Genomic DNA, 26,835 nt, shown 5'->3' on the forward strand with positions numbered 1-26,835 from the left:
AAAATGCTGTGGAGACAAGCAATTCTTTAAATATGATAATTAAAACATTCTATAATTAATTTTAATATGTTTAAGGCTCTGTTTATTTTATAAAAATTATTTTTTAATTTTTTTAGTATTTGAGATATTTAGAAAAATTAGTTAACGAAAGATTTTTTTGTTTCAAAAGGAAAATTAAATTACTTTTAAGAAAAATGATGTTCTTTTTTTAAAAGATCAAGTTATTTTTTATTTTTTAGACTTTAATAATCTTATAAAATATGAAAATATTTATATATACATGAAATAAATACATATTATTAATTTAACAACGTAACTAAATAATAAAAATGATTTTCATGAAAAATAAAATATTTTTCATATTTTCTTTAAAATAAATGGAATATTAATTATAAAATTTTAAATTTAATTAAATATTTTTAAATTATTTTTTAATGATATCTAAAATAATATTTAAAAAAATATATTTTTAACCTTTTCGATTACAATTTTAAACAAAGTCAAAATCTTTAAAATGTTCATAATATTAATTTAACATTAAAGAACATGATATTCTTTAAATTATTTAGGATTTTTCTAGATTTTCTTTTTATTAATTTACAATTTAAAAAAATTTATAATGTGATTTTCTAATTTCTAATAAAAGTAATAAAATCTCTACCATATACAATATAAGGAAAGAAATATAATGAGTTTTAATAACAAAATAATTATAGAAGTTCTAGAAATCTTATGAAATTTTCTTTGGTAATCTCTATAATGAAATCAAGGAAGATAATGTAATCAACTTCAAAAATAAAAATAAAAAATAAAAAAGTTAAAGATTAACAAATCTAAAATTCCATTTTTAATAACTAATAACAATACAATGCAATGAGTAATTATTATTTACCAACACTCAATTTTATTAATATTTTTATAAAAGTTGCTGAATTTTAATGTATTTTATAAAATTTATTTAATTTTAATGTGATTTTTTTTAAAATTTTTAAAAATTAAAATTAAAATTAAGTGATTTTAATAAAAATACTCGTAAAATTAAGTGACTGTCTTTGATGTTTACCCAATGCAATTTACTTTCCTTGGTGAGAACAATAAAACCACTTTGTCCAACCTTGACCTAATTAAGTATTGCTAATTATAATTAAGTTTTAACAAAATAAATAAATAAATAAAAACTTTTATCAAATTTATAATTATGGCCCATTTTTAATTTTTTTTTCAGTTATATACATAATTTTTTTTTTAATATTGGAAAAGAGGAACGGTAGTTGAGGAAATTATGTTATGGGCATCATTTTTAAATTGGTAGCAAATCTAGAAAATATATGTTAACTCTTAAATGAAGTAATTAATATGGGATATATTTTTAGTAGATTTGTAATATATTTTATTAAAAAAAAGGTGTAATTACTATAAATTAACCTTTATATATTAATTCTGCTAAAAAAACTTTATTATTAATAAATTTAATAATTATTATATTAAATATTTATATCAAAATTTATTTCTGCTTTCTTTTTATAGAAATAAAAAATATTTTATTAATTAAAATTAAACTGAAAAAAATATAAATCAACATAACATATTCATGAATATATGTATATATTCATGAATTCTACTCTCTATATCATTCTCTCTTTAAAATAATTATGTAATTTTTTTAATAAAATATATGTAATATTTGCATATATTGCAAATTAATATTTTTTTTTATTTTTATATTTTCAAATTTTACTATAACTAACAATAATATTATGAAAAAATTGTACATATTGTAATTAACGAAATTTAAAAAATTCACAATAATTAAAAATCCCTTCAATTTTTCTTCATTAACCCTATAATCAATCATATAATTTCACATTAATATTCCACCAAGCAAAATAATGCACCTCCTAATTCCTATACCAACATAAAAAAAAAAAAAATAAATTTATTGATTTATCCAACGGCTTGATAATTAATGCCACGTGGCACTCTAAAATAATTTCCCGCTACCATCAAAAAATTTCAAGTTTTTAACAAATAACCTAATTTCTACTTTTACTACCTTTTTCTCCCATATTTTGCCAATCCAAACTTACACACAAAACCAAAAATTCCCTCACGCGCCATTGAAAATCAAACCCAAAACACGTACTCTAATTCCCCCAAAATTAAAAATTTTCAAAATTTTTAAATATTAAGTAAAATTTTAATATTTTTTATTATAACAATTTAAAATAATTAAATAATTTTTAAAATAATATATTAAAAAAAAATAGTTTTAACCTAAAAATCACAATCTCAGATACAACGACAAGTTGCCTAGAAACTGGAAAGTTCTCCACGTTGTCGCACGCGCTGTGAAGTCGGCTGGTTTTGGAGTTCGAGTAACCCATGCGCGTGTTACTTCGTCGAAACTTGAAGCAATAAAAGAGATATTAGGCGATTGGGCATTGGGCAACAGTGAGGTTATTGGCTGGGTCGAGAAATTTACGGCGGTTAAAGAAAGGGTAAATAGAAATTTTGAGGGTAAATAATGTGAGGTAGAGAGAGAAGGTGATTCATTTTAATTCTCCATGTGGACAAACATACCCCTCTTCAATTGTCACCCCTGCCAACGTGGGTTTTTTTTTTTTAGCATTGCATGTGCATCCTTACATTTTCTTTATTTTTCATTCATGCCCCTCTATATTAGAGAACCTTTTTTTTTACTCCTTTAGAGTCCATGCATAACTTAAATACCTCATTCATACTCTTATAATTTTTTTTTTATTTTAAATTAATTATTTTATTAATAGGAAAAAAAAAGCTAAAACAATAAATTGAAACCATAAAATATGTTTTTTCAAAAATAATTGCACGTTTTTGTAAAATATTTTTAAAAATAAGTGCAAAAAATAATATAATAACTTTATCGGACATATTTTGTGTTTCTTATCCTCTAGGAAAATAAAAAATAGGAATAAAAAGATTTTTCCTCAACATAATGGATAGCGACAACTTTCTTAGGGTCGATTTGTTAAAGACAATAGATACAGAATAGGCTTTGAAAAATGATAAATTACTCTCTGCCTGACTATGGTAATATATATCTAAGATACAATAAAATCTGCAAACAATAATTTCTTCTTTTTTTTCACCTTTTTGTACGAATATAATTTAGAGAGATAGAAAAGAGAAGAATAAGAAATAAAAAAAAAGTGAATATGAATAAAACAACTCATTCATATTTGTAGATAATGAAGGCCGTGTCATTTATCTAGATATACATACCTTTTTATTTTAAATTACAAAGAACATGACTGTTTATTTTCAAAACTAATTAAATAGATACCTCTCCTGATAGGTGTGATTATCTATTTTTCAATAGATATATCTATTTATGAATATGCATATTTATTTATTAACAGAGATAACTATTAAAATTTATTTATAAAAATAAATAAATAAAAATAAAATGATTCTCATGTGCAAAACCTGAGTGTAATTATAAAATAATATATATTTATTTAAATATATATAATTCTATATATTTCACCTTTTTATTCACTTATCTCCTCCGATTTCTATTTTATTAAATTATCATTTCCCAACACTGAAAAACTATTTTAATAACGTGGGAATTTTCTTACTTTACTATGTAGTATAATATATTTTTGAATAAATGTCTGTAACACCCCTTTCACACATGTACTTTAAAAATTTAAAAGTAATCTCAAGTCTCAACCTATATTTTTTTTGAAATTTCAAAAAATTGTTAAGTGCGTATTAACTCTCTATTTTAATTTAATGACATTGTAGTAATCTTTATAATTGTAAGGTATTACATTAAAGTTTTAATTGAATAAAATGAAAAATAGATTTAATGCAATCACAAGCAAGATTTTTAATGTTTATCAATGGATTTTTCGGTTGGTGATCTAATAAAATTCATTGATAATTGAAATTACTAATAGACTAAGTCGATTGTAGTGAATCTTGTTGGTAATTTTTATATTAATGGATTTTAAATTTGTTTGTATTTACAGCAGATTCTGTTCATAAATTGAAAAAATAAAAGACAAAAAAACATCAAATATTACAATTCATTGCCAAATTTTTAACAACTTCCATTGATAAATCAAGAGAAAAATGAAAAATGAACATCAAATATTATAATTCATTGGTAAATTTACTAGTGAAATTAAAATTCATTAGTAATTTAAAAATTAAAAAAATATATATATTTTCAGTTAAAATCATAACTTTTATTATTATTTTTGGCATTAATTTTTTGAGATTTAAAAATATTTTGCTATTATAAATATGTCTTTATTTTATGACTAGTAATTATTAGAAATACATTATAATGAGAAGATAAAATGGTATTTGCAAAATAAAAAAAATAAAGATGAGGAAATAAAATGAGGGAAAATTATTGAATTGGTTTATCAAAGTAATAAAAGCAAAAAATATAATAGTATGGACGCACTAATGCCTATTAATATTTAAATATAACGGCAAGAGAAGCCGTCCCTATACGCGGTTGAGCTTACACTATTAATAATGCTTTGCAAAGTAATAATTATTATATGGAAATAATTATGATTTAATAAGAAATAATTATTAATTAATATATTAATCTCTTTATTAATTAGTAAACTAATTTCTTTATAGAAAATAATATGTGATAATATTAAGAAAAAAAATCTGTCACCTGATAACGAGTGTAATATTATATTCGTTAAAATTTATTAAACATACTTATTTATTACTAATTTTACATTTATTAGAAAAACTGATATAAAATATATAAATTTTTTTTGGTATTTTTATGGGTAGGAATTAGGGGTGTGCAAATGGTCGGTTAGGTTTCGAACCGAACCGAACCGATAAAACTAAAAACCGAAAATAAAAAATTTTAAAAACTGAACCGAACCGATTGATAAGAGAAAACCAAACCGAATCGAACCTATAAATATCGGTTCGGTTCGATTTTAAACCGATCAAACTGAAATTTATAAAATTTTATATTTTTAACATTAAATCTAAATAATAAAAACATAAAAACAAAAAAAAATTAGAAATCAAAACTAAAAAATCTTAAGGTTCGGGTCGGTTCGATTCGGTTCGACTCAATTCGGTTTGATTTTTTTATTTCCTATATATATTAATAATTTCAGTTCGGTTCGGTTTTTTTAATTTTTTTTATGAAAATAACCGAACCGAACCGATTAACCAGAATTATTAAAATTATAAACCGAACCGAACCGATTGAATTTTAAAATCAAACCGATTGAACCGAATTCAATCGGTTCGGTTCGATTTTTCGGTTTAAACCGAAAACTGCTCTCCCCTAGTAGGAATGTTCTCAAATTAATTTTTGTGCTCCATTTTTTTTTTTTTTAGTAATTTTAAGGCTGCATTTTAACATATGAAAATTATGGAGTCAGAACCAATGTTAATAAAACTGTTAATCTCTTATTAATTTTATTTGAATGTTTAAAATAATTATTTTGATTAATATTTATCTTTTCTATAAAGTTAAATATTAATTTTAGGGTTAAGTTAACAATTACTTTTAGAGATTAAAACTTACAAAATAACACTTAATCCTCAATTATCTTAACATTAGCTAAACGCTTGTGCTATGCACAAATTTAATAAAAATTAATTTTTTATATTTAATTTAAATTTTAATATTTTATTTTTACTAAAGTTATTTTTAATCTTTTTAAATTTGATCATTAAAAGTTATAACATTTAACTATAATACTTTCGTTTAATACTTTATTTTTTATATTTTCATATCCAATTTAATTTTTTTAATAAAATTAAATTTTGTTGTCACTTTTATAAAATAAGAGCCATAAATTACAAATCAATTTTTATATAATATAATTTATTATTTTATTTTTTAAAATTATAAATTTAACCTAATTAATTAAAAAAATTAAAACATTAATTAATAAGTCCAACTCTTCTTAGAAAGTGTCACGTGTCGACGAATAACTTAGTCTACCCATAAATAAATTATACCAAATGCAACAAATAACCACAAAATATTCCATAGTAAAGTCATATCATAATTAACAAAAAAAAGTAAGACCTCCTTTATTATTTTTTTTCAAACATTAAATTTTTAGAATATCATTAAAATTTGAGAGATTATAAATGATAGGCTTTCGGTCAAAGCCCAAACTAAACAATACAATCGAACTCATCAGCGCAAAATTGAATAGGCCTACTAAAAGAGTAGAGAGAATCAGAATCGATGATTCTATAAATATGCTAGGAAAGAGATCTAAACCCTCGTTAAGGGTGTCTATTATTTGATTGTAGCCGAATAATCGAATCAAACTGATAAAATTCAATTATTTTGATAAAAGTAAATTCGGTTCGATTCTATTAATTATAATAAAAATTTTCGATTTTTGATTCAGTTACTTTTGATTTTGTAACTGAACTAACCAAAATTATAATGCCTCTCTTAGAATTAAATAGTATTATCGGCTTTAACCCGACAGGTCTCAGGACTTTATTCTTTGGACCCATTCTTTGAGGTCCAAAATTGCGCTATCTATGTTAAAGGTGTCACGATCCAACCTATGGGCCGGACCGGCACTAGGACCTGGGCTAGCATAAAGCCCCCAAGTCCCGTAGTAAGCCTTACTGTTCTCAAACCCATAACTAGGCCCACAATTTAGGGCCAATATGCATATAAAATAATTTAAATTAAACTGTTATAATTATATTTTGGGCTAACTTAACACAGTAATTATCAGAAACTAAAATTAGGGGAGCCCAGCTCAACCCTGCTACCTCATTTACAACCATTTAAAACTCATAAAAAAAAATTTCATTTATTAATACGAAAACTTAAATTCATGCAGTCCCTGACAGGTTTAATGCTACTACTAGCACACGCGGAGTCCTAAATTACAAATTTGAAGAATAATAATACAATTAAGTAATCTTTTCATAACATGAGAGGAAAGGGACAGATTATTTTGAAAAATGTCTCCTCATGTAGCTTGGAAAAATATGGTGAACAGGAGTGAGCGTTCGACTCAGAGAGTAAAATATCAATTTTAACCATAATCTCTATAACTATCTAAAGCTAAAGCACCCTGTAGAGTGAAATGCAACATCAACAATATTTTCACATCATAACAGCAAAAAGGTAATTTGGAGCACTCACACACCCAGTAATATCAATTATAATATATGAGAGCTGATCCCCTATACAGCTCTCTTAATCCAACCTGTGCCAGCGAAGAACTCAGCTCGGACTTCCACTTAAATAACCAAATCGGGGTCCCAGCGAAGAACTCAAGCCGTGTCTACCCCGAAGGACCGGGTCCCAGTGAAGATCTCAAGCCGTGTCTACCCGTCCTATCCATAGTCCACACCATATTACACGCATGCACACTGCTCCAAATTACTACAACAACATCCATGGCACTTTAACAGTTGTGAATGCAACATAAAACGTGACTAGAGTTTAACTACATAGATACATACATATAAGTGATGCATGGGCATGCTTGAACATATAATAATAGTGAAATTACAATTAAAATTAATATTTTACTCATAGTACATCGATGACTATTGTGGCTGCTGGATGCAGAAAAAAAATGGCTGATCTCGATCACCTAATAATTAAATTATAAATTTATTAGTACTAAATTAAGATAAAACTCTAAAGAGGCAACAGACAGCCTAATTCATGCCGGAAATCCGGCAGAGTTTCCCCTATACCTGAGACCTACCCAACCTGCAAAAAGGCTCAAATAACACTTCTAAATTCAACTCATATCTCATCATCATTATATGGCCCCTCCTGGGCCCTCCAAACCAAGCAATACTCAAAATCTTTAAAATTACGTTTTAGTCCCTATAATTGATACATTGCAAAAATTCACTCAAACAAGCTCTAAAAATTCTAAAATTTTGCCCCGCGGTCCTTAACAATATTATAAGGCTATTGCAAAAGGAATTGTAATTTTCTAATCACCCATGAATATTTTACCCAAAAATATTACTCAATTTCATAAGTTTCCAACAGCTAATATATTCTTAATTCAACCCAATTTAATATTCACATATTTAAACCTCCATCCTCAAGCTTCAACCAATCATATAAAATTTAAATATCTTAATTTCAAATAATCTTATATGCCCATATGCTAAAAATCTAACTAAAATCTATCTATATTTCTCAAAAATATTCTACAATCACTCAAAAATTTAACTAACACCATAGAATATCTCCAAATAATTTTACTTTCATCATATATTTTTCTTAGAATTTTTCTCCAATTTTTCCTGTTTAAGAAACACTGTATTTATGCTCCACAGACAGAGAAATAATGAAAATAGTCTTACCCGAAGTTTATCTGTGTCTTAAAAATTCAAAAAATTTATGAGGAAGCCTCTGGAAGTTGAATCATCTCCATAGCCCACCGGAGCCACCGCCGGAACCACCACGCACGATGGTCGGCCGCCGGTGACATTTGCCGGATTTGATCATACCACCATGTTCCTCTCCTCTTCCTTAATCCATAGGTGGTCTCGGATCGTCCTAGATCCAACCGTCGGATCTGTAACAACCCAAAAAAAAAAAAAATTTCAAAAACGGGAGGAGGAACCCCCCCCCCCCCCCAATTCTCTCTTTTCTCTCCCTTTCCTTCCCTCTCTTCTTCTTCTTTCTTTTTCCGGTGACAGGCCGGCGACCTTCCGAGCAGCTCCCCACCTGGCCGGCGACCCTCCGGCGACGGCAAGAGCCACCAGAAACGGCGGCAAGAGAGGGTGGAGAGAGAGAAAACGCACGCACAGTGGGCAGCGGCTTTCCGGCGCTATTCCGGCTTCATCCGACGTTCGATCGAGGCGATTCAGGTGGCGTTGGAAAGCTTGTTCCGAGAGCTTTCTTTTGATACCAATTTTGCAACAAATGGAGGTTGGATGAGTGAGATATGGAGGAGAGAAGTTTCTGGTTTTTCAAGCTTTTTCGTCAGATCTACGACGATCCGACCGTTGGATCGACGATCCGAGACCACATATGGACTGAGGAAGAGGAGAGGAACATGGTGGTATGATCAGATCCGGCAAATGTCGCAGGCGACCAGCGGCCGGTCACCGTGCGCGGTGGTTCCGGTGGTGGCTCCGATAGGCTATGGAGGTGATTCAACTTCCAGAGGCTTCCTCATAAATTTTTGAAATTTTTGAGACACAGATAAACTTCGGGTAAGACAATTTTTATTATTTCTCTGTCTGTGGAGCATAAATACAGTGTTTCTTAAACAGGAAAAAATTGGAGAAAAATTCTAAGAAAAATATATGATGAAAGAAAAATTATTTGGAGATATTCTATGGTGTTTGTTGAATTTTTGAGTGATTGTAGAATATTTTTGAAAAATATAGATGGATTTTAGTTAGATTTTTAGCATATGGGCATATAAGATTATTTGAAATTTAGATAATTAAATTTTATATAATTGGTTGAAGCTTGAGGATGGAGGTTTAAATATGTGAATATTTAATTGGGTTGAATTAAGAATATGTTAGATGTTGGAAACTTATGGAATCGAGTAAAATTCTTGAATAAAATATTCATGGGTGATTAGAAAATTTCAATTCATTTTGCAATAGCCTTATAATATTATTAATGACCGCGGGGCAAAATTTTAGAATTTTTAGAGCTTATTTGAGTGGATTTTTGAAAAATGTCAATTATAGGGACTAAAATATAATTTTTAAGATTTTGAGTATTGTCTGATTTGGAGGGCCCAGGAGGGGCCATGTGATATTGATGAGATGTGATTGTGGAAATTGAGAATTTAGAAGTGTTATTTGAGCCTTTTTGCAGGTTGGGTAGGTCCTAGGTATAGGAAAACCTCACGGATTTCCTGCATGAATTAGGTGTCTATTGCCTCTTTAGAGTTTTCTCTTAACTTAGTACTAATAAATTTATAATTTAATTATTAGGTGATCGAGGTCACTATTTTTCGCATCCAAAGACCACAATAGTCATCGGTGTACTGTGAGTAAAATATTAATTTTAATTGTAATTTCAATATTATTATATGTTCAAGCATGCCCATGCATCACCTATATGCATATATCTATGTAGTTAAACTCTAGGCACGTTTTATGTTGCATTCACAACTGTTAAAGTGCCATGTATGTTGTTGTGGTAATTTGGAGCAGCGTGCGTGCGTTGGCGTGCGTGTGATGTGGTGTGGACTATGGATAGGACGGGTGGACACGGCTTGAGATCTTCGGGGACCGGTCCTTCGGGTAGACACGCTTGAGTTCTTCACTGGGACCCCGATTTGGTTATTAAGTGGAAGTCCGAAATGAGTTCTTCACGCACGCTTGGAATTAAGAGAGTCAGATAGGGATCAGCTCCCATATATTATGATTGATATTATTGGGTGTGTGAGTGCTCCAAATTACCTTTTTGATGTTATGATGTGCAATTGTTGTTGATGTTGCATTTCACTCTACAGGGTGCATTAGCTTTAGATAGTTATAGAGATTATGGTTAAAATTGATATTTTACTCTCTGAGTCGAACGCTCACTCCTGTTCAATATTTTTCCAGGCCACAGGAGGAGTTATTTTACAGAGCAACCTGTTTTCTTCCTCGCAGGTTTAACGTAGGTTATTTAATTGTGTTACTATCTTTTCTAAATTTAAAATCTAGAACTCCGCATGTGTTAGTAATAGTGTGGACCTTATTAGGAATCGTGTTAATTTAAATTTTTCAGATTAATAAATGAAGATTTGTATGGTATTTAAACAGTTTGTGAAATGAGGTAACAGGGTTGAGCCGGGCTCCCCTAATTTTAGTCTCTGATGATTTCTGGGCTAAGATGGCCCGAAATAAAATTATAACAGTTTAATTTAAATTATTTTTATATACATATTGGGCCTAAATTGTGGGCTTGGTTATGGGTTGAGGAATAGTTAGGCTTACTACGGGCCTCGGAGGTTTTAGGCTGGCCCAGGTCCTAGTGCCGGTCCGGCCCATAGGTTGGGTCGTGACAGGATCGTCCTAGCCTTGTCCTCTCTTAGAAAATCGCTCTTAGCCGAGATATTCCTTTCCGCACAGGATGTTATAGAAATAATTTAATTTCAATTAATTAATATATTAATTATAATTTTATTAATATTATATTATTTATAATTATTATTTTTATGATTTTATAATAATATTTAGCTTATAATTATTATCTTATTAATATTAAATTATATTTATTATTTTTATAAATAAAAAAGAATATAAATACATTTTTGTTAATATTTTTATTAAATAATTAATAATATAAAAAATATATATATTTTTTTCGATTAATTCGATTACAATAGATAACTGGCCAAATATTTTTAATTTTGATTAATTTCAATTTTTTCTTAATTTTAGTGTGATTAATATTTTTAAAATCAGATTAATAATTGAATTAATTAAAAATTTAATTTAGTTCGATTTGATTAACTGAATGCTCACCTCTCTCTACCTGGAGTTGCGCGGCAAACCGGTCCACTAAAAAAGCAGAGGATCCAAAATCGAAGATTCCATAAACGTGTTGGTGAAGAGATCGAAACCCTCTACCAGAGCTTTGTCCAAAGAAGGGCGGCCTATGGACATCCAACGCCACTGATTGCTCCAAACTGCAGAAGTGAGGCTTCCATTCTTATTCACTGGACTAATACAATTAAGTATTGTGTAATCCGACAATAAAAACAAGAATTATAAAAATGTGGCCGAAAACGTAAAAATAAAAAACCCTAAGGACTTGTATGTACCAAAATAAACCATAAAATAAGACCCTGATTAGCAAAAAAGCAGAAAAGAGCAAAGATCATTTGTATTCTGCTAGGGCTAGTTTGGTCATTCAAATAAAATTGAGGTGTCCTCCTCTGTCTCCACCTCGCCCTTTAGTTAACCCCACACATCTCTCCCTCTCTCTCTCTCTCTGTAATCCGCTGTTTTTTTTTCCTTTTTTCCTTTCCTTCTTCAATCTAATGAACCGACCTCTACCCTTCTCGCCTCTATCCTCGTTTCTCTAACCCTAACCTGTTCCTCTATCTTTTCAGTTGCGAAAATCCCTTCAGATTATCCTCTCCAATTCGAAAAATCATATGCCAACAATATAATTCAGAGGTGAAAAGGCGCAAATTATTTGATAAATAGCTGCTTATATGATTCAAATCTCAATCTGAAACTGACCCATTAACCAGAGAGAACGAAAGAAGGAAACCCAGACGGTTTTTTGGAATCTGATTCTTATATATGGCAAACGGAACGGAGGCTAAGGATATGCTGGTGGCGAAGGTCCGACCAGGTTTGAAACGCGAATTTGAGTTCGCGTTCAGGGCCCACTCAGAGATCTCTGGGTCTTTGGGTCGGACCCGGGCTAGGCGGCCTGAGGCTGGAGACTCCCCAGTGAATGGAATTGCAGAGAGATCTATTAATAAGAAGAGGTTGAAAGCCAATGGCTCAAAGGAGGCCAAAAAAGTTGAAAAGGTGAGGGATTTGGGGGAGAAAATGGTGGGTGGTGGAGATGCAGTGGAGGCGATGAGGGAAGAGGAGGCGAAAAGTGATGTGGTGGAATTGGGGAGTGGGGATGAGGAGGCAAAGGTTGGCTTGATTGAATCAGTTCCTCTTTCGAGAGGGAAAATAAATGGTGGGGTTGTGGGGCTTGTGCAAGAGAAAGATAATGGAGTGTCTTCAATGTGTGTAGAGGAGACAGTGAAGAGCAATGAGCCTGAAATCGCTGTAATGAATGAGGACTTGCAGGGAGATTATAATAGGAATGATGAATGTGAAGAAAAGACCAGTGATTCGTTGCCAAATTCCATGAATAATGAGGGTTTAGTGAAAGGAAATTATTTGGATGAGGTTATGATGGATGGAGGATCTAAGGAAGGTGACAGGAATGATCAATGTGAGGAAGGAACTAGGGGGTCAGTGCCAGTTTTAATGGACGAGGATTCAAAGAACGAGCTTGGGAAGGTGACAGTGAATACAATTTCGGGAAGCAACAGTGATTCTGAAGTGAAGGGTGACGGGAATAATGTATCTGAAGAGGGGACTAGCAGGGCACCTGTAATTCCTATTAATAAGTCATCGCCAATTTTGGTTAATGATAGTAATAGTGAGCCGCAGGAGAAGCCTCTTAGGAGGTTTACCAGGTCATTGCTGAAGCCAAAGAAAGAGACAGTGAAAGAATCCACTGCTAAAGATGGTGTGGGAGGGAATGATGCGAAAGCAATTTCAAGTATTGATGATGCAGGTAGTTCCTCGGTTGCCAATTCCCATCCACTGTTGAAGACGGTGAAGAATGATGCATCAAAGAAATTTCCATCGAAGTTGAAGGATCTTCTTGATTCGGGGATATTAGAGGGATCAAAGGTGAAGTATATGCGGGGCTATAAGGTATGACTTGACTTTACGATAATAATTTATATGAATTCCTAGGAGCTATCATTACTGTTTCAACTCTTAGCTAGGGCTCTTTTGATTGTAGGCGAGAGCTCCTGGAGAGACAGGGTTGCGCGGAGTTATCAAGGGATCGGGGATTCTCTGTTTTTGTAGCGCTTGTGGAGGAAATGAAGTGAGTAATGTGTATAATTTTGAAATATTATCATGTGTTTAGAACTGATAGGGCTTTTTGGTTGAATTATTGAGAGCATTTTGTTGTCAAATGTAAATACAGGTTGTTACACCTTCTTTATTTGAGCTGCATGCTGGCAGTGCAAATAAACGTCCACCAGAGTATATTTACCTGGAGAATGGGAATACACTTCGTGATGTGATGAATGCATGCAAGGATGCATCATTGGAGACGGTGGATGAAGCTATTCGGCTTTCTATTGGTTGTTCATCTTTGCAGAAATCTGCTTTCTGTCTGAACTGCAGAGGTTTAAATTTACACAACAGCTGATATGATTGATTTCTTTCTTCATGGGTATATTTTCAGACATTAAGTGTCGGGGTTATATTTGATGGTTTGCAGGGTCAATTGCTGGGGTTGATGCTGGAAAATCAATGGTATTATGTAGTCAATGCATGGGGTTGAGAGATTCTCAAGCGAGCTTATCAGGGACAACAGATTCAGACAAAGGGTATGCTGAACCATATTTCTATGCTTAAATCACTGACAATATATTTTTCTAGAATCTACATGTTATATATAGTTATGTAATGAATGATGAATTCAAAATCCTAGTGTATTTTCATCTCATGATTTGATGGTTCCCTTTCATGAGCAAGTTACTTCATCCTAGACTACATGAGGGCAATCGATTGGAGCATGATGGCCTTGATTCTGGCCCTATTTTGTATTGGAAAATCTTTTCCTTTCTTCTCTTTGTTATATTGACTACAATTTCATGTGCTAAAGTTTGTGGCATTTGGCGGTAACATTATAACTAAGAATTACAGCTATCATATGATTGATTGGTTAACTTCAATTGATAGTATATGTGTGTTGCTTGGACTTAGTATGGGTGTTGGATGTACACCACATTTTACCGGGTATGTTCAATTTTTTGCTACTTTGTTTGTTATATTTGATTGATCAATTGTAAGTACCCATGTTCCTGCTCTTATATTTTGTGGTCTTCTAATTTCTAATATCATGAGTGGTTGTGTCATCACAAATTTCTCAGTTTCTTGCCCGTCTATTTCTCTCTCCTTTATATTTATATTAAATATGACAGTGTCTTCATGTGGATTGCTAACTATAAAGCTTGTTAGATCAGTTTATCTTCTGTTTTTACATTCTTTTGCTTAACTTTATGCAAAACCTGTGTATAGGATTTGTTTTTTAGTCAAAGACAGAATTATGTGCTTCTAACTAACTACAAATCCCATACGTATGCAATTTAATATTTACATTTCCTGGGTGTAATTGTTGATAATCAGATTTCTTTGTTGCATAATAAATTTGGACTGAAAATCTTTTTCTGGTTTTTATTGCTAAAAAATTTCATATGTTTCTATTGTCTTGTTTCAGAACTCCAAAACCACTTCCGGTTCCAAAGTCCTCTGACAGTGTGTCAAAGTGTACCTCGTCACGGAGCAAGAGTCAGGGGAGACTTACAACAAAGTATTCTTCTTATTTTTCTTCTTAATAGTGGGGCATTCATCTTGTATTCTTTTATTTGTTATTTTGTGTTTAATTTTTATCAGGTTCTATTGTGTAGAATCTAGATAAATATTTTTTTGTAATTTTTCTGTTCAGAGGTATAAGCTTTTTGGCTTTATTTGTCCTTTTCAATAGGGATTTGCGGATGCATAAGTTGGTTTTCGAGGAAGATGTCTTGCCGGATGGAACTGAAGTTGCTTATTATTCTAGAGGACAGGTTGTTGCTACTGTGATGGCATATCTATTTTTGGTGCATTTGATTCGAATGTGCATTTTCTGATTTTTAATATGTTGTTGGCAGAAATTGCTGGTTGGATACAAGAAGGGTTTTGGCATATTTTGTTCTTGCTGCAATGCTGAGGTAATTTTTCTTCCGTTGGATTTTGTTTTTTTCTGGTGTACTCGGTTAGAGATCTGATTTTGTTGGCATGTACTGAGCAGGTCAGCCCCTCCCAATTTGAAGCCCATGCTGGTTGGGCATCACGTCGAAAACCGTGAGTATATATGTTTAGAAACCTTAGTTGGTCTTGGTTCCAAAGATTATTCCTTGCTATATTAAAAACTCAAAAGTTACACTTTACTGTTCCATGGCATGATTAAATGGCAATACCTGCAGTCGTCAGGACTGCCTATTTTGCGCAGAAAGCCATTGGAAATTGGAAGTAATAGTTTTTTTTTTTGTTTTATGTGCCTGTTGTATTTTATTTTAATTTATTTTTGATTTGTCTTTTTTTTTTGAACAGTTATCTGCACATTTACACATCTAATGGTGTGTCTCTTCATGAATTGGCAATATCACTATCCAAAACTCGGAAGTTCTCTGCCCATGAAAATGATGACCTGTGCCAAATTTGTCGAGATGGTGGGAATCTTTTGTGTTGTGATATATGTCCAAGGGCTTATCATAAAGGTGGAGCTCTCTCTCTCTCTCTCTCTCTCTCTCTCTCTCTCTCTCTCTCTCTCTTTAATTGTTTGTGTTATTTTGAGATGGTTTCTAAAATTTTAGATTTAAATAATTGAGATGGAGATCATGGAGTGTGTGTGTGTGTGTGTGTGTGTGTGTGTGTGTGTGTATAATGATCAGTTCAGTTGTTGAAAGTGTATTGGTGGGTAACAAAGGCAGCTTATAGAAAAAAGTGTCATGCAAAGTTCTATACATCTGTTGGCACAGTCAACAATTGCCCTACTGAAGAAAAGAGAACAATTGTATTCAAATGCTAGTTTATTTCTTTAGCTTTGTTGTTGCTTTGCTTTTGGTGTATGCATAATGCATCTTTGTTGATATCAATCCTCATAGGTAGTGGTAGTCCCCAGTGCAATGGCACCTTGAGGCCTGGAATTGGTGTGAAAAAAGCAGTGAAAATTTGGAAATGAGACAAGTTTACAGGATCTAAGTGCTCCTTTTGGGAAAGGATGACTGAGAGTGATAGCTGCTGGCCAAGGAAAATAGATGGGGAATATTGCCATCTTGTATTTTAAATTTGCCATGATAGTGTGTACCTATATTTTCAGTATGTTGCAGAACACTATTATGAATATGCATAATACATTGGTGCATAGATATATATATGTTACATTGTGTTTGCATTTGAGCTTTCTTCTTAAGCTATTTAAACTCTTTGTACAAATTCAATAAAGTGCCTGGACACTTGAAATTAGTTGCCTAGGTTCTCCATAAGGATGATTCCACATTGCATTTTCTTTCTTTGTTCAACGTGTTCTATCCTTTTTTTTTGGTTGATTATCTACCTCTGATTTGCTTAATTTCATATTCATTATATTTCAATTGCAGAGTGTCTTTCTCTACCAGCAATTCCGGATGGTAAATGGTATTGCAAATTTTGCTTGAATACCTTCCAGAAAGAAAAGTTTGTGGAGCGTAATGCCAATGCAATAGCAGCAGGAAGAGTTGCAGGAATTGATCCAATAGAACAGATAACAAGGCGATGCATTCGTATTGTCAAGACACTAGAATCTGAATTTGGTGGATGTGTGTTATGCAGGTGGAGTGCTTGTATCTCACTATGTTGAATATGAATAGTGTAGTCTTACCTTTTCCTCTTCTTGATTAAGCATGTAATAACCGAGTTATCCTACGGATAATGTAAGATTGCACTTGCACTTGTTCTTATGCTTGCACTTGCACCTGATGTTACAGTGTATTTACAGTTGTAGGTAGATTTAGTCAGTAGTTTGTGGTGCAAGGTTGGTTAAGTGTATGATTGGGCGTTTGTTATGTATGTTTGGCAAATGGAGGTTGGACATAAAATGGGTGTCCAGAGTTGCTGCTATGGATGTTTTTTGGTGTTGGTTTAGACACTGACATTTGAAGACTATATTTGGGCCTGAGTTGTGAATTCTCAATCTCTTTTTGGCTCTCTCTCTCACTCTTTTTTTTTTTTGTTTGAACTGTAATTTCTCAATTTGTTGTTGATCCTTGCAGGGGCCATGATTTTGACAAGTCATTTGGTCCTCGAACTGTTCTACTTTGTGATCAGGTACTTAAAAAAGTTAAAATCATGTGTATGCTTGTCAAAACATTTTGGTTTATAATCTTTGCTATTTTTTAATGTATTTCCAATTATGTTGTGCTCTAATTCGTGTGGAATTTCCCTAGTGTGAGAAGGAGTTCCATGTCGGCTGTTTAAAGGATCACAACATGGAGGATCTAAAGGTGCCATAATATTGTTTCTTTATAATGCAAAAGTGGTTATTCAATGTAGAAAATTTTGACACAGTTTACACTGCAGGAGTTGCCCAAAGGGAATTGGTTCTGTTGCACAGACTGCAACAGAATTCATTCGGCTTTGGAGAAATTGGTTGTTCGTGGAGAAGAGAAGCTTCCTGATTCATGTTTAAATGCCATAAAAAAGAAGCATGAGGAAAACATTTTGGAGACTGGCGACAGCATTGATGTGAGATGGAGGCTTCTTAATGGAAAAATAGATCCTTCTGGTGATACTGAAGCATTACTATCTGAAGCCCTTTCTATTTTCCAGGTAAGAGATTGCTCTTTGCTGTGTTTAGAATATTTTCATTTAATAGGAAATGATCACTTTCTTTATTTTGTTAAAAGTATTCATTTTGCTGAAATTTGTTTGAACTTCATGAGGAGGTGTTCTTGCCTTTACTTGCTGTTTGGTTCTGTGCAATTTTGATATGTTCCTGTGCTCATTCAATCATGAGTCAGGAGTATGTATATAGTTGTTGGCCATTTATTGATTTTTCCTCGTCTTAATTATTTTTTTTACACCCTTTATGAGGTCAGGAGCAATTTGATCCTATTCTTGTAGCTGGAACTTCTGCCAAAGCTGACTGTGACCTCATCCCATCAATGGTTTTTGGGTAAGTAATGATATGCACTTGTGCCTGCAGGCCCTGCACTAAGTAGTAGCTTGAACACATTTTAGTTTTTATTTTTTTTATTTTTTTTTATTTTACACATTGGACCCTTTCTTTCTTTCTTCTCTATGATCTTATTATTGGTTGTGCCACATCCAATGTGCTGGTGAATGAATGCATTAATTTGATTTTGCAGAGATAGTGTCAAAGGACAGGAACTGGGTGGCATGTATTGTGCTGTATTGATTGTCAAGTAAGAATTTTTAAGAATGTTATCTTTTCGGCATCTTGCTTTCCAGTTATAATATATACTGATTAGTGATTACTTGTGCAGCCAAGTGGTGGTGTCATCTGCAATCATTAGGTTTTTTGGCCAGGAATTGGCAGAGCTTCCTTTAGTTGCAACTAGGAGCAAAGTCCAAGGACAGGTGATATGACATGCTGCACTGGACATGCTCATTGTTTTGCTATTGTTTGTTTGTGTCTATCTAAGGATTCCTTCTCGGATAGCATTTCTGACTGCAATGGTGTTTTTACATCTGTAGGGTTATTTTCAGGCCTTATTTACTTGTATTGAGAAGCTACTTGGGTTTCTCAATGTTAAGAATCTTGTACTTCCTGCAGCCGAAGAAGCTGAATCTATTTGGACAAATAAATTTGGTTTCAGCAAGTTAACCCAAGAAGAGGTGCGGACATGTTCTCATGATCTAAGTATACATGCGTGCGTGTGCTTTCTGCTTGTTAACCTCCTAAACCGATCTTCCTACTGATTAGTTAGATGTGCATGTCTTGTGTCCTAACATGTTTTTCAACTAGCAAGTTTTGAATTCTGTGGTGGTAGATAGTTTCTTCCTATTAATACACTCAAAACTTTTCAGCTTCTCCTATTATCACTTGCAGTATTTTGTAATTTTCAATAAGTATTCTATTAATGAAATAATCTCCATACTTATACATTATGCCGTATTGCAGTTTATGAAATTTAGGAAGAATTATCAAATGATGGTGTTTCAAGGGACATCAATGCTGCAGAAGCCAGTCCCCAAGTGCCGGATTGTTGGTCGATCGGAAGGTGGTTGAATGATGAAGGAATGAGTGGAATGCTTTTCATACAAGTAGGGAAAGCAAATTTTGGGGGAGTCAAATTCCTTTTAATGTACAGGGATATGTTTTTGCAAGTTAGTGTACAGGATATAGATGGTTATAGTTGAAGCTCACAGGGTTTTTACAAAAAATTCTTTTTGTAGAAGGAAAGTGGAAAGAGATCATAGGCAGTTGATATGTATACAGGCGCTAGGGGGCTCTACATTTGCAGTAAACTTGCATAGTTTTGACTTGATAGTGAATGGAAGCAACCTTTGCTCTTTGAAGGAATTTCTTTAATAATTAATAAAATTAAATGTGAGAAATTATATCATATATTTTTTAAAAATATACGAATAAAATCATTAATTTTAATGTAATTGAAATTTAAAAAGTAATTATTGAAAATTATTTAATCATTTTAAAGCTTTTATTACTTAAAGCACATTAAAATTTTAGTTGTAAATCATTATTTTTAATATCCTATAATTAATATATTTAAATGATTAACATTTTATTTAGAGAATTTAAATAATTATCGTATCCAATGGAATCAAAGGTATACATAAAAAAATCGAAAAGTTGTGGATTTAGTAATTGATTATTTTAAAAGCGGGAAAAATTCAAAAATTTGAAATTTAAAAATCCATTACATTCCATCTTGTCAATTAAATTAATCACATTCAGCAAATACAATTACAATTTGCCCCCAATAATTCCCCTTCATTTGCGCTTTTTGTCTCTTCTTTATCAAAACCCACATATTCTCGCCACTTTTCTCTCTCTCTCTCTCTCTCTCTCTCTCGAGGTATGAAATTCCCTTTGCGATTCTTCCCTTACTGATCTGTGCACTTGTGATTTCATTGAATCCTGTTTCTTCTTTGATATTGCTTCAGTTTTCACAGATCAATTATAAGTCTTGAAGAAAACTGGACAACCGACTTGAAAGTGGAATTTGATTGAGACTAAAATCCCTAGTAGAGTGGAAGATGGGTCAGATCCAGTACTCCGAGAAGTATTTCGATGACACTTATGAGTACAGGTATTAATTACATTAATCATCGCTTTAATCTCTTCCTTTCAGTCTTTACTTCCTTAGAGTGTTGCTTGATTGGGTGGTAATTCTGTTCTTAATGTTTTCCGTACAGGCATGTGGTGCTCCCTCCTGAAGTGGCAAAGCTTCTTCCAAAGAATCGGCTTCTCTCTGAAGTAAGTTCAATTGGGGGGGTTTTCTTTGCTGTGTCTCTTAATAGGCATTTTATTATATGGTTTCATCATTGATTTTAATTTTGTGGCTGTCTTATATTTAAATATATTTTTGTGTTATTTGAATGTTTTCGGTTAATTGTACGCAATTATTGTCTAATTTTTGGATTGAGATCAAGAAAAATAATGCAGGATTCTGGGTTTCTAGTTCCTCTTTTCTGAAGATAGAAATTCAATGTGTATAAAATCATAACAGAATCACTGGGACTGAGATTTGGATGGAGAACAAGAAAATAATGTGCTTTAGAGGAAATTGGAAATGTTGTTGGATTTAGGGTTTTGTTTCATTTTGTCAAATTTCTTACTAAGATGCTATTATTGCATTTCATTTAGCTTTTGAAGCACATTGAGTAAATTCAAGGCATTTATTTGCAGTTTAAAACCTAAAGTTTTCATTTTCTTTGATTGTTTGCACATTATATATGGTCTTTATGAGCAGTTAAGTTTGCTGAAATTCTTAGCATTTTTTTTTGTTAATTTGGTTCTGCAGAATGAATGGCGTGCTATTGGTGTTCAGCAGAGCCGTGGTTGGGTCCACTATGCAATTCATCGCCCTGAGCCACATATCATGCTCTTCAGGAGGCCCTTGAACTATCAGCAGCAGCAGGAGAATCAAGCTTAGCAAAATATGCTTGCTAAAGTGATCAGTTTTACCTCCCGATATGTGGAAAATGTCAAATACAAAATAGTTTGGTTTATGCTCTGCGTAAGCAGTATGAAACATGGATAATTTGGAATTTCCTAGTGTTCTGTTGTAATTCTCTCCTTTGGAGAATTTCATTATGGGTTCTTGTTTCTTTCTTTATTAACTCTGACCTTGATGTTTTGGTGTTATTGGCATCACTTGATTAGATATATGATACTTTCTTGTGTGTTGGTTGGATGTTGTTGATCCAAAATTAATGGTGGATTTGGATTGATACTCTTTGGTATGTGTGGTTCTGGTTAGTCTCTGGAAGCACAGTATTTAGATAATTGTGTAGTTGGGTGTGTTTTAGCTATGTTATCGGAAACCTTTTATAATATTTCTCAAATCTAATATATGATTGAATTATTTTTCTACACCATGGAACATATCCTGATATATTGAACTTTCGGAACTGATTCAATATAGCAGGAAAAGTGGTAAACTGTTAGTTGGTTGATCTCCTTGTTTGTTCATTCAATTTTTGTTTTTGCCACATCTAATAATTTTTAATTGAATTATTTGTCCTGTATTTTAATTCCTCAACTGTCCTTGGCTAAATTAAAAGTGCAGAAGATGGCTGAATTTGATCCCCAGTTGTTTTCCTGCTTCCATCAGTAATCCTCTAGGAAGTCTTCCTTTTCTTTCTTTTTTTTTTCTTCCTATTGAAAGAAATAATATACGCACACGATTCAAAGATAGAACTGGATCACTATTAAAATTATGATAATTTTAACAGTCTTTGATATTATATAACTCACTTATGCATACATTTCTTCTACCTTTGTGTGCACTCGATGTACTTCAATATGAACACATCATTTAATAGGTCAAAGAAGAAAACTGGGCGAAAATGTTCCCCTAACTGCAAGCGTTTCTGCTTCTGCATCTTCCAACTTTTTGGCACGATATAGGCTTGTATTGTGATTAGGAGGCTAAAAATTGTTGAAAAAAAAAATATATATATATATATATATATAAAAGTTAAAGCATATAAATAATTTCATAAAATCATGCCATGTGTTTAAGAAAGTAATTTAAAATTTTACCATTTGTTATTTTCTTTTAATTATAATTATTAATTATAAAAAATATTTGAAATTTAAATAATAAAAAAATTATTTAACAAAAAAAATAGATAAAGCCTAATTGAGTTGAAGTTTTCGGAATTGCTCATTTTCATTCATATCTTTTATCATATGGTGACAATGATATTAATATTCAAAATTTTAATAAAATTTAATTTGCATTTAATATAATTAATGAAAATTTTAATATTAAAAAAGTTTTAATATGATTTTAAAAATATTAAAAATAAATAATAATAATAAATAAAAAAATTATTTACACAATGCACATGCAATACAACTAATTATTTAATTATTCTAGAGTTTTTCTAAGTAAAATATGGTTAATTTAACTTTAAATAAATTTTTAACACTCTGTCAAATAGACCTATAGTTTGTTGTGAAATTTAGCAATTGATTCTGTTGAGTTTACATTTATGAATTTTCAGCATTATGAAATAGATATTTGATTATTATACTAATCATCTAACGGTAAATAGAAAATTATTTTAAATATGATGAGATTATGGACTTGGGCCTAAGAATTCAGAGATTTAACCCAGCCCAGATAGGATTTCAAATCCATTATTTTATAATGCAAAACAACCCCCAAAAAGCCCAATCTGATTTCATTTGATCTGCCCCTCTGTTTCTCTTCTCCATCGGATCATCCCCTCCGTAATGCAGTAGCTCACAGTTCTTCCATTCCAATTGCCAAGCTTTTGTTTATACTGTTCTTCTCCTCTTCTAAACGCCTCTGCTCGCTCAGCCTCTTTTCTAACTCGGTTGCTCGGGATTTAAATCGGCATTCGAATTAATCAGGTAACTCAATTCACTGTAGTGGGATATCTTGTTCGTCTTAGGGTTCTCTGCTGTCCATTTTTTTTTCCCTAATTGAAATTATGGGTATATATAACTTGCATATAGATAATTGAAAGTCATGGAGATTAATCTTCTATACTTGTTATATATATTGTTTAGCGGCTTTGAGAAATTTCTTGTAGATTTACGATTTTTGTTATGTATTTGTTCATTGATTATAATTTATAACTTTTATCAGTGAAATCTCAAGGTTGTGCAAATTGTACCACTACATGCTCTTATCATGAATCACCATTTCTAGAGTGCTGTAGCTAAGCATTTCCAGAATTGAGTGTTCTTTTCTTTAGCCTGTTTTGAATTTGTACATTATGGGACAGAAGAAATAAAGGGTACAGCTATTATAACCTTGAACTTGTATATAAGGACGATTTCAATATTTGTATCGAGATTCGTATAGGATCAATTAAAATGTGCTCATAATTGATTCTCACAGGCGCAAATATTTAATTTAAGACTTACTACGTTCATTCATATATAAGATCATCAAACTTATGTTAGATACACCCAAAAAGAAAAAAGAGTGAAAGAGTATTTTAAGTCAGTTGAATTAGGACTTGAAAATGTAGAGTTATGGTAATATCAGCTCAAGCTTGCAAGTCATAACATGTGGGTGATGGGGAATAGAGTGCATAATCACTGCCTATGTGCACTTTTTTTTTTTTGGTTAAAATGAATTTATTTCCATATGGCATTCTTAAGTAAGATGGCATTGACATTTTGTTGTTTGTCTTTCAATAGATCATTCCTTAAATTGATCTATACTGATCTCGATGACCCGTAAGCGCAACACAATTGTTGCAACTGGTTTACTAGCTTTTGCTGCTGCTGGATTGGCATTTCCCTTTTACATGGCGTAAGTAAATTGGATTCTTATTAATGATTCTTAGAATTTGCATTCTCTTCATGCTTGTAGATGTTAGAATAATATGAACCTTCTTATACAGGTCATCTAGGAGTAGGCCAGTGATAGATTCATCAAAGCCACTGCCTCCACAAGCAACTTTCCGAGGGCCTTACATAAATACTGGTTCAAGAGACATTGGACCTGACTCTCAGACATACCCAAAGAAATGATGTGTTTTGCTAAATGAATGTTGTTGGGGGTAAGTAAACTACCGGTCTATTTTTGTGAACTTTACAATCACATTTGCTCAAATCATCCACTTCTCTTTCTCTCTTTTTCTGGGTATAATTGTTATGGTGAACTTCTTTTTAGCAGTCTGTACCAACTACCGAGAATTTTACTTGACCAGTTAAAAGTGTATGAGCCATAGGTTGAGTTGGTGATTTTTACTTCTCCCTTGTTTATATATTCGGCACAAGAGATTCTGTATTCTCTTCCTAGGCTTGGGAGTTGGTGGCCTAGTGGTTTATTCTAATGAAGTTGATCTTGTTCCTAGTTCTACTTGGAATAAATAGCAATTGAGTGCAGCTATTATAAACTTGATTTAATATAAAATTGATTATAATAACTCTTATCGAAATTTTTATGCTCATTATTTTACTTACAAGCTGAGGATATTGATGTGGATTCATGTTTAACAGAGTTGAATAGTAAAAATAATCTATATAACGAACTCCATCTGTTTTGGAATTAAGGTTTAGTAGTTGTTAAATATTAATTTTAAAAGCTACTAAACACTTTCTTAAATAAGTTAAAACTTATTTTAACTTTACTCATGCCGTTGCCTTATACCTGTCCCAAAATGGGTGCATATAAAGGTGGAAAAATTACATCATCCTGTATTTTGAAAATAATGTATTTTACTTTTGTTAAATTATTTAATTTCTTCATCAAATTTTTAGTTAATCAAATATTTTAATTTTAATAAAACATAGTCTTGTATTTTGAAAAAATATATTACCTTTTTGGTCTTCATGTTATTTTTCTCATGCCTAACTGCCCTGCCCTGACTCTCCCCTTAATATTTCTCACCATAATTCTTTCCCTTTGCACGTGCACAAGCCTTTCTCCCTTTTAATTTCTCTCTATTTTCTATTTTTAATAGAAATGGGTACAATTATATATGTAAAAAGATTAATCAATTTTTCTAAAACTTCAAGTAATTAATAGGTGAATCTAGAAAATTTGTTTTTCAATAGAGAAAACATGAAAAAAAGGCCTGAGGAATTGAATGATAATATTTGAATAATTTTCTTAAAAAAAATGTAAATTCAAATTTAGTTTTCATATGACAGAATTTTCATTTTCATTCAAGAATGTGTTTTTTAAAATATTGTATTTTCAAAATATAGAGACTAATTAATTTTAGTTACCACGTCGATGCCGGGAGCTTTTACCATACGTATAAATTACTCATGCTATGCCTCTTCCCTCTTATAGGTACTCTCTGACTATGCCTTTTTATAACTTTATACATATGATAACGGGACTGTCGCGTCTAATATCATAACAAAGACATTTCTGATATACAGGATCCTCTGACGAGGCAAGTGTAGAGCATACGTGTCTCTGATTGCATAAGTATAATACACATTCTAGGGTTTTCAAGAGAAGAAAGAAAAAATTAGAATGCCATAGATGAAAACAGAGAGGTTTTATTTCTTAGAGGAAAGCTTGATTACAACTGAACTGAGAGTCTCCTTATATAGACTAAGAGACTCTAACTTTTACAGGCAACCGGGTAGCAACCTGCTACCGACACTCTTAAAGTAAAACATATACACTTATTACATAACAACATGGCCAGCAAACTTTAATTATGGAGTTGTTGACAGATTGAGAGTCTGGTAGTCAGAATCATCCGAGTCATCAATTCCAAAAAAGTCCTTGGGCCATTGTCCATATTCTGTGGGAGAAGGTGGGTCAGCATTCTTGATAGCTTCACGGGCTTCAATGTTCATTGGATCTTGGGAATCTTGCCAGATTGGATTAGACCAATTTATTGATTCATTTTCAAGGGATTGGATGGGTCCTAGGAACGTGCAGTTTACATGAGGAGGAGTCAGGGGATGGTAATTATTTATCTCACAGAGATGTTCAACCAATTGTCTTCTTAGGGGTCCCATTGCATCCTTTTCCAGGATTGATCCATTATACGTTCTCCACTCATATTCAGAATTTTGAGACCAGAGGAGTCCATCAGACTTTCTGAAAAAGGGTCTGTGCATGATAAACAGAGTCTTAATAGTAGGCTGAGTCCTGATAGGCCTTTCTTCAATTCCATGGACCTCTATGAGCCGTTTAATATTGTTTTGTCATGCAGAGATGGGCTTGAACCATTCAAGGAACATGAACAAGAGAGTCCTGTTTGTGTTGTTGAGTGTATATTGATAAAGTGCTAAGAGAGGAAACTCTATACTCGTAGAATATAGGGTGATCATACATCATAGGAGCCATAATTCTTCGAGAATAAGATCTC

At 32.0% G+C, this 26,835-nt stretch overlaps 3 protein-coding genes and 2 long non-coding RNA genes across 5 annotated transcripts; 4 read left to right on the forward strand and 1 right to left on the reverse strand.

The window, feature by feature from the left end:
• The first annotated feature begins 9,979 nt into the window (after positions 1–9,979).
• Positions 9,980–10,882, forward strand: LOC131180945 (uncharacterized). The gene is made up of 2 exons (XR_009149610.1): positions 9,980–10,012; positions 10,576–10,882. It is a non-coding gene; the product is annotated as an uncharacterized LOC131180945 (long non-coding RNA).
• Positions 10,883–11,921: 1,039 nt separating this feature from the next.
• On the forward strand, positions 11,922–19,839 carry LOC110660522 (uncharacterized). Its single transcript, XM_021818859.2, has 18 exons — positions 11,922–13,413; positions 13,505–13,591; positions 13,694–13,898; positions 13,994–14,102; positions 14,996–15,088; positions 15,263–15,344; positions 15,429–15,488; positions 15,569–15,621; positions 15,871–16,037; positions 16,920–17,130; positions 17,571–17,625; positions 17,745–17,801; positions 17,878–18,126; positions 18,396–18,472; positions 18,666–18,722; positions 18,804–18,897; positions 19,015–19,155; positions 19,442–19,839. Exons 1-18 carry the CDS (start codon positions 12,268–12,270, stop codon positions 19,547–19,549), a joined length of 3,051 nt encoding a protein of 1,016 aa, XP_021674551.2. The 5' UTR covers positions 11,922–12,267; the 3' UTR covers positions 19,550–19,839.
• Positions 19,840–20,274: 435 nt separating this feature from the next.
• LOC131180728 (uncharacterized) lies at positions 20,275–20,584 on the reverse strand. The gene is made up of 2 exons (XR_009149353.1): positions 20,456–20,584; positions 20,275–20,350 (listed from the first exon to the last, which is right to left on the reverse strand). It is a non-coding gene; the product is annotated as an uncharacterized LOC131180728 (long non-coding RNA).
• On the forward strand, positions 20,458–21,701 carry LOC110660523 (cyclin-dependent kinases regulatory subunit 1). The gene is made up of 3 exons (XM_021818860.2): positions 20,458–20,594; positions 20,701–20,761; positions 21,309–21,701. The coding sequence occupies exons 1-3, from the start codon at positions 20,542–20,544 to the stop codon at positions 21,438–21,440; spliced, it is 246 nt and encodes an 81-aa protein (XP_021674552.1). The 5' UTR covers positions 20,458–20,541; the 3' UTR covers positions 21,441–21,701.
• A 1,484-nt stretch (positions 21,702–23,185) lies between these two features.
• On the forward strand, positions 23,186–24,855 carry LOC110660524 (uncharacterized). Its single transcript, XM_021818864.2, has 3 exons — positions 23,186–23,392; positions 24,191–24,305; positions 24,397–24,855. The coding sequence occupies exons 2-3, from the start codon at positions 24,223–24,225 to the stop codon at positions 24,524–24,526; spliced, it is 213 nt and encodes a 70-aa protein (XP_021674556.1). The 5' UTR covers positions 23,186–23,392; positions 24,191–24,222; the 3' UTR covers positions 24,527–24,855.
• The last annotated feature ends 1,980 nt before the right edge of the window (positions 24,856–26,835 follow it).

The sequence above is a fragment of the Hevea brasiliensis genome, chromosome 6 (genome assembly GCF_030052815.1).
Source record: "Hevea brasiliensis isolate MT/VB/25A 57/8 chromosome 6, ASM3005281v1, whole genome shotgun sequence".
NCBI lineage: Eukaryota > Viridiplantae > Streptophyta > Magnoliopsida > Malpighiales > Euphorbiaceae > Hevea > Hevea brasiliensis.

Excerpts from the sequence above, each read along its gene's own strand:
- LOC110660523 (XM_021818860.2), top strand. The coding sequence starts at position 20,542 with ATGGGTCAGATCCAGTACTCCGAGAAGTATTTCGATGACACTTATGAG. Across the intron at positions 20,595-20,700 it reads GATGACACTTATGAGTACAG|GCATGTGGTGCTCCCTCCTG; the intron begins GTATTAATTACA and ends TTTTCCGTACAG. Across the intron at positions 20,762-21,308 it reads AGAATCGGCTTCTCTCTGAA|AATGAATGGCGTGCTATTGG; the intron begins GTAAGTTCAATT and ends TTGGTTCTGCAG.
- LOC110660524 (XM_021818864.2), top strand. The coding sequence starts at position 24,223 with ATGACCCGTAAGCGCAACACAATTGTTGCAACTGGTTTACTAGCTTTT. Across the intron at positions 24,306-24,396 it reads GCATTTCCCTTTTACATGGC|GTCATCTAGGAGTAGGCCAG; the intron begins GTAAGTAAATTG and ends CTTCTTATACAG.
- LOC110660522 (XM_021818859.2), top strand. The coding sequence starts at position 12,268 with ATGGCAAACGGAACGGAGGCTAAGGATATGCTGGTGGCGAAGGTCCGA. Across the intron at positions 15,489-15,568 it reads GTTCTTGCTGCAATGCTGAG|GTCAGCCCCTCCCAATTTGA; the intron begins GTAATTTTTCTT and ends TGTACTGAGCAG. Across the intron at positions 18,127-18,395 it reads AAGCCCTTTCTATTTTCCAG|GAGCAATTTGATCCTATTCT; the intron begins GTAAGAGATTGC and ends TTATGAGGTCAG.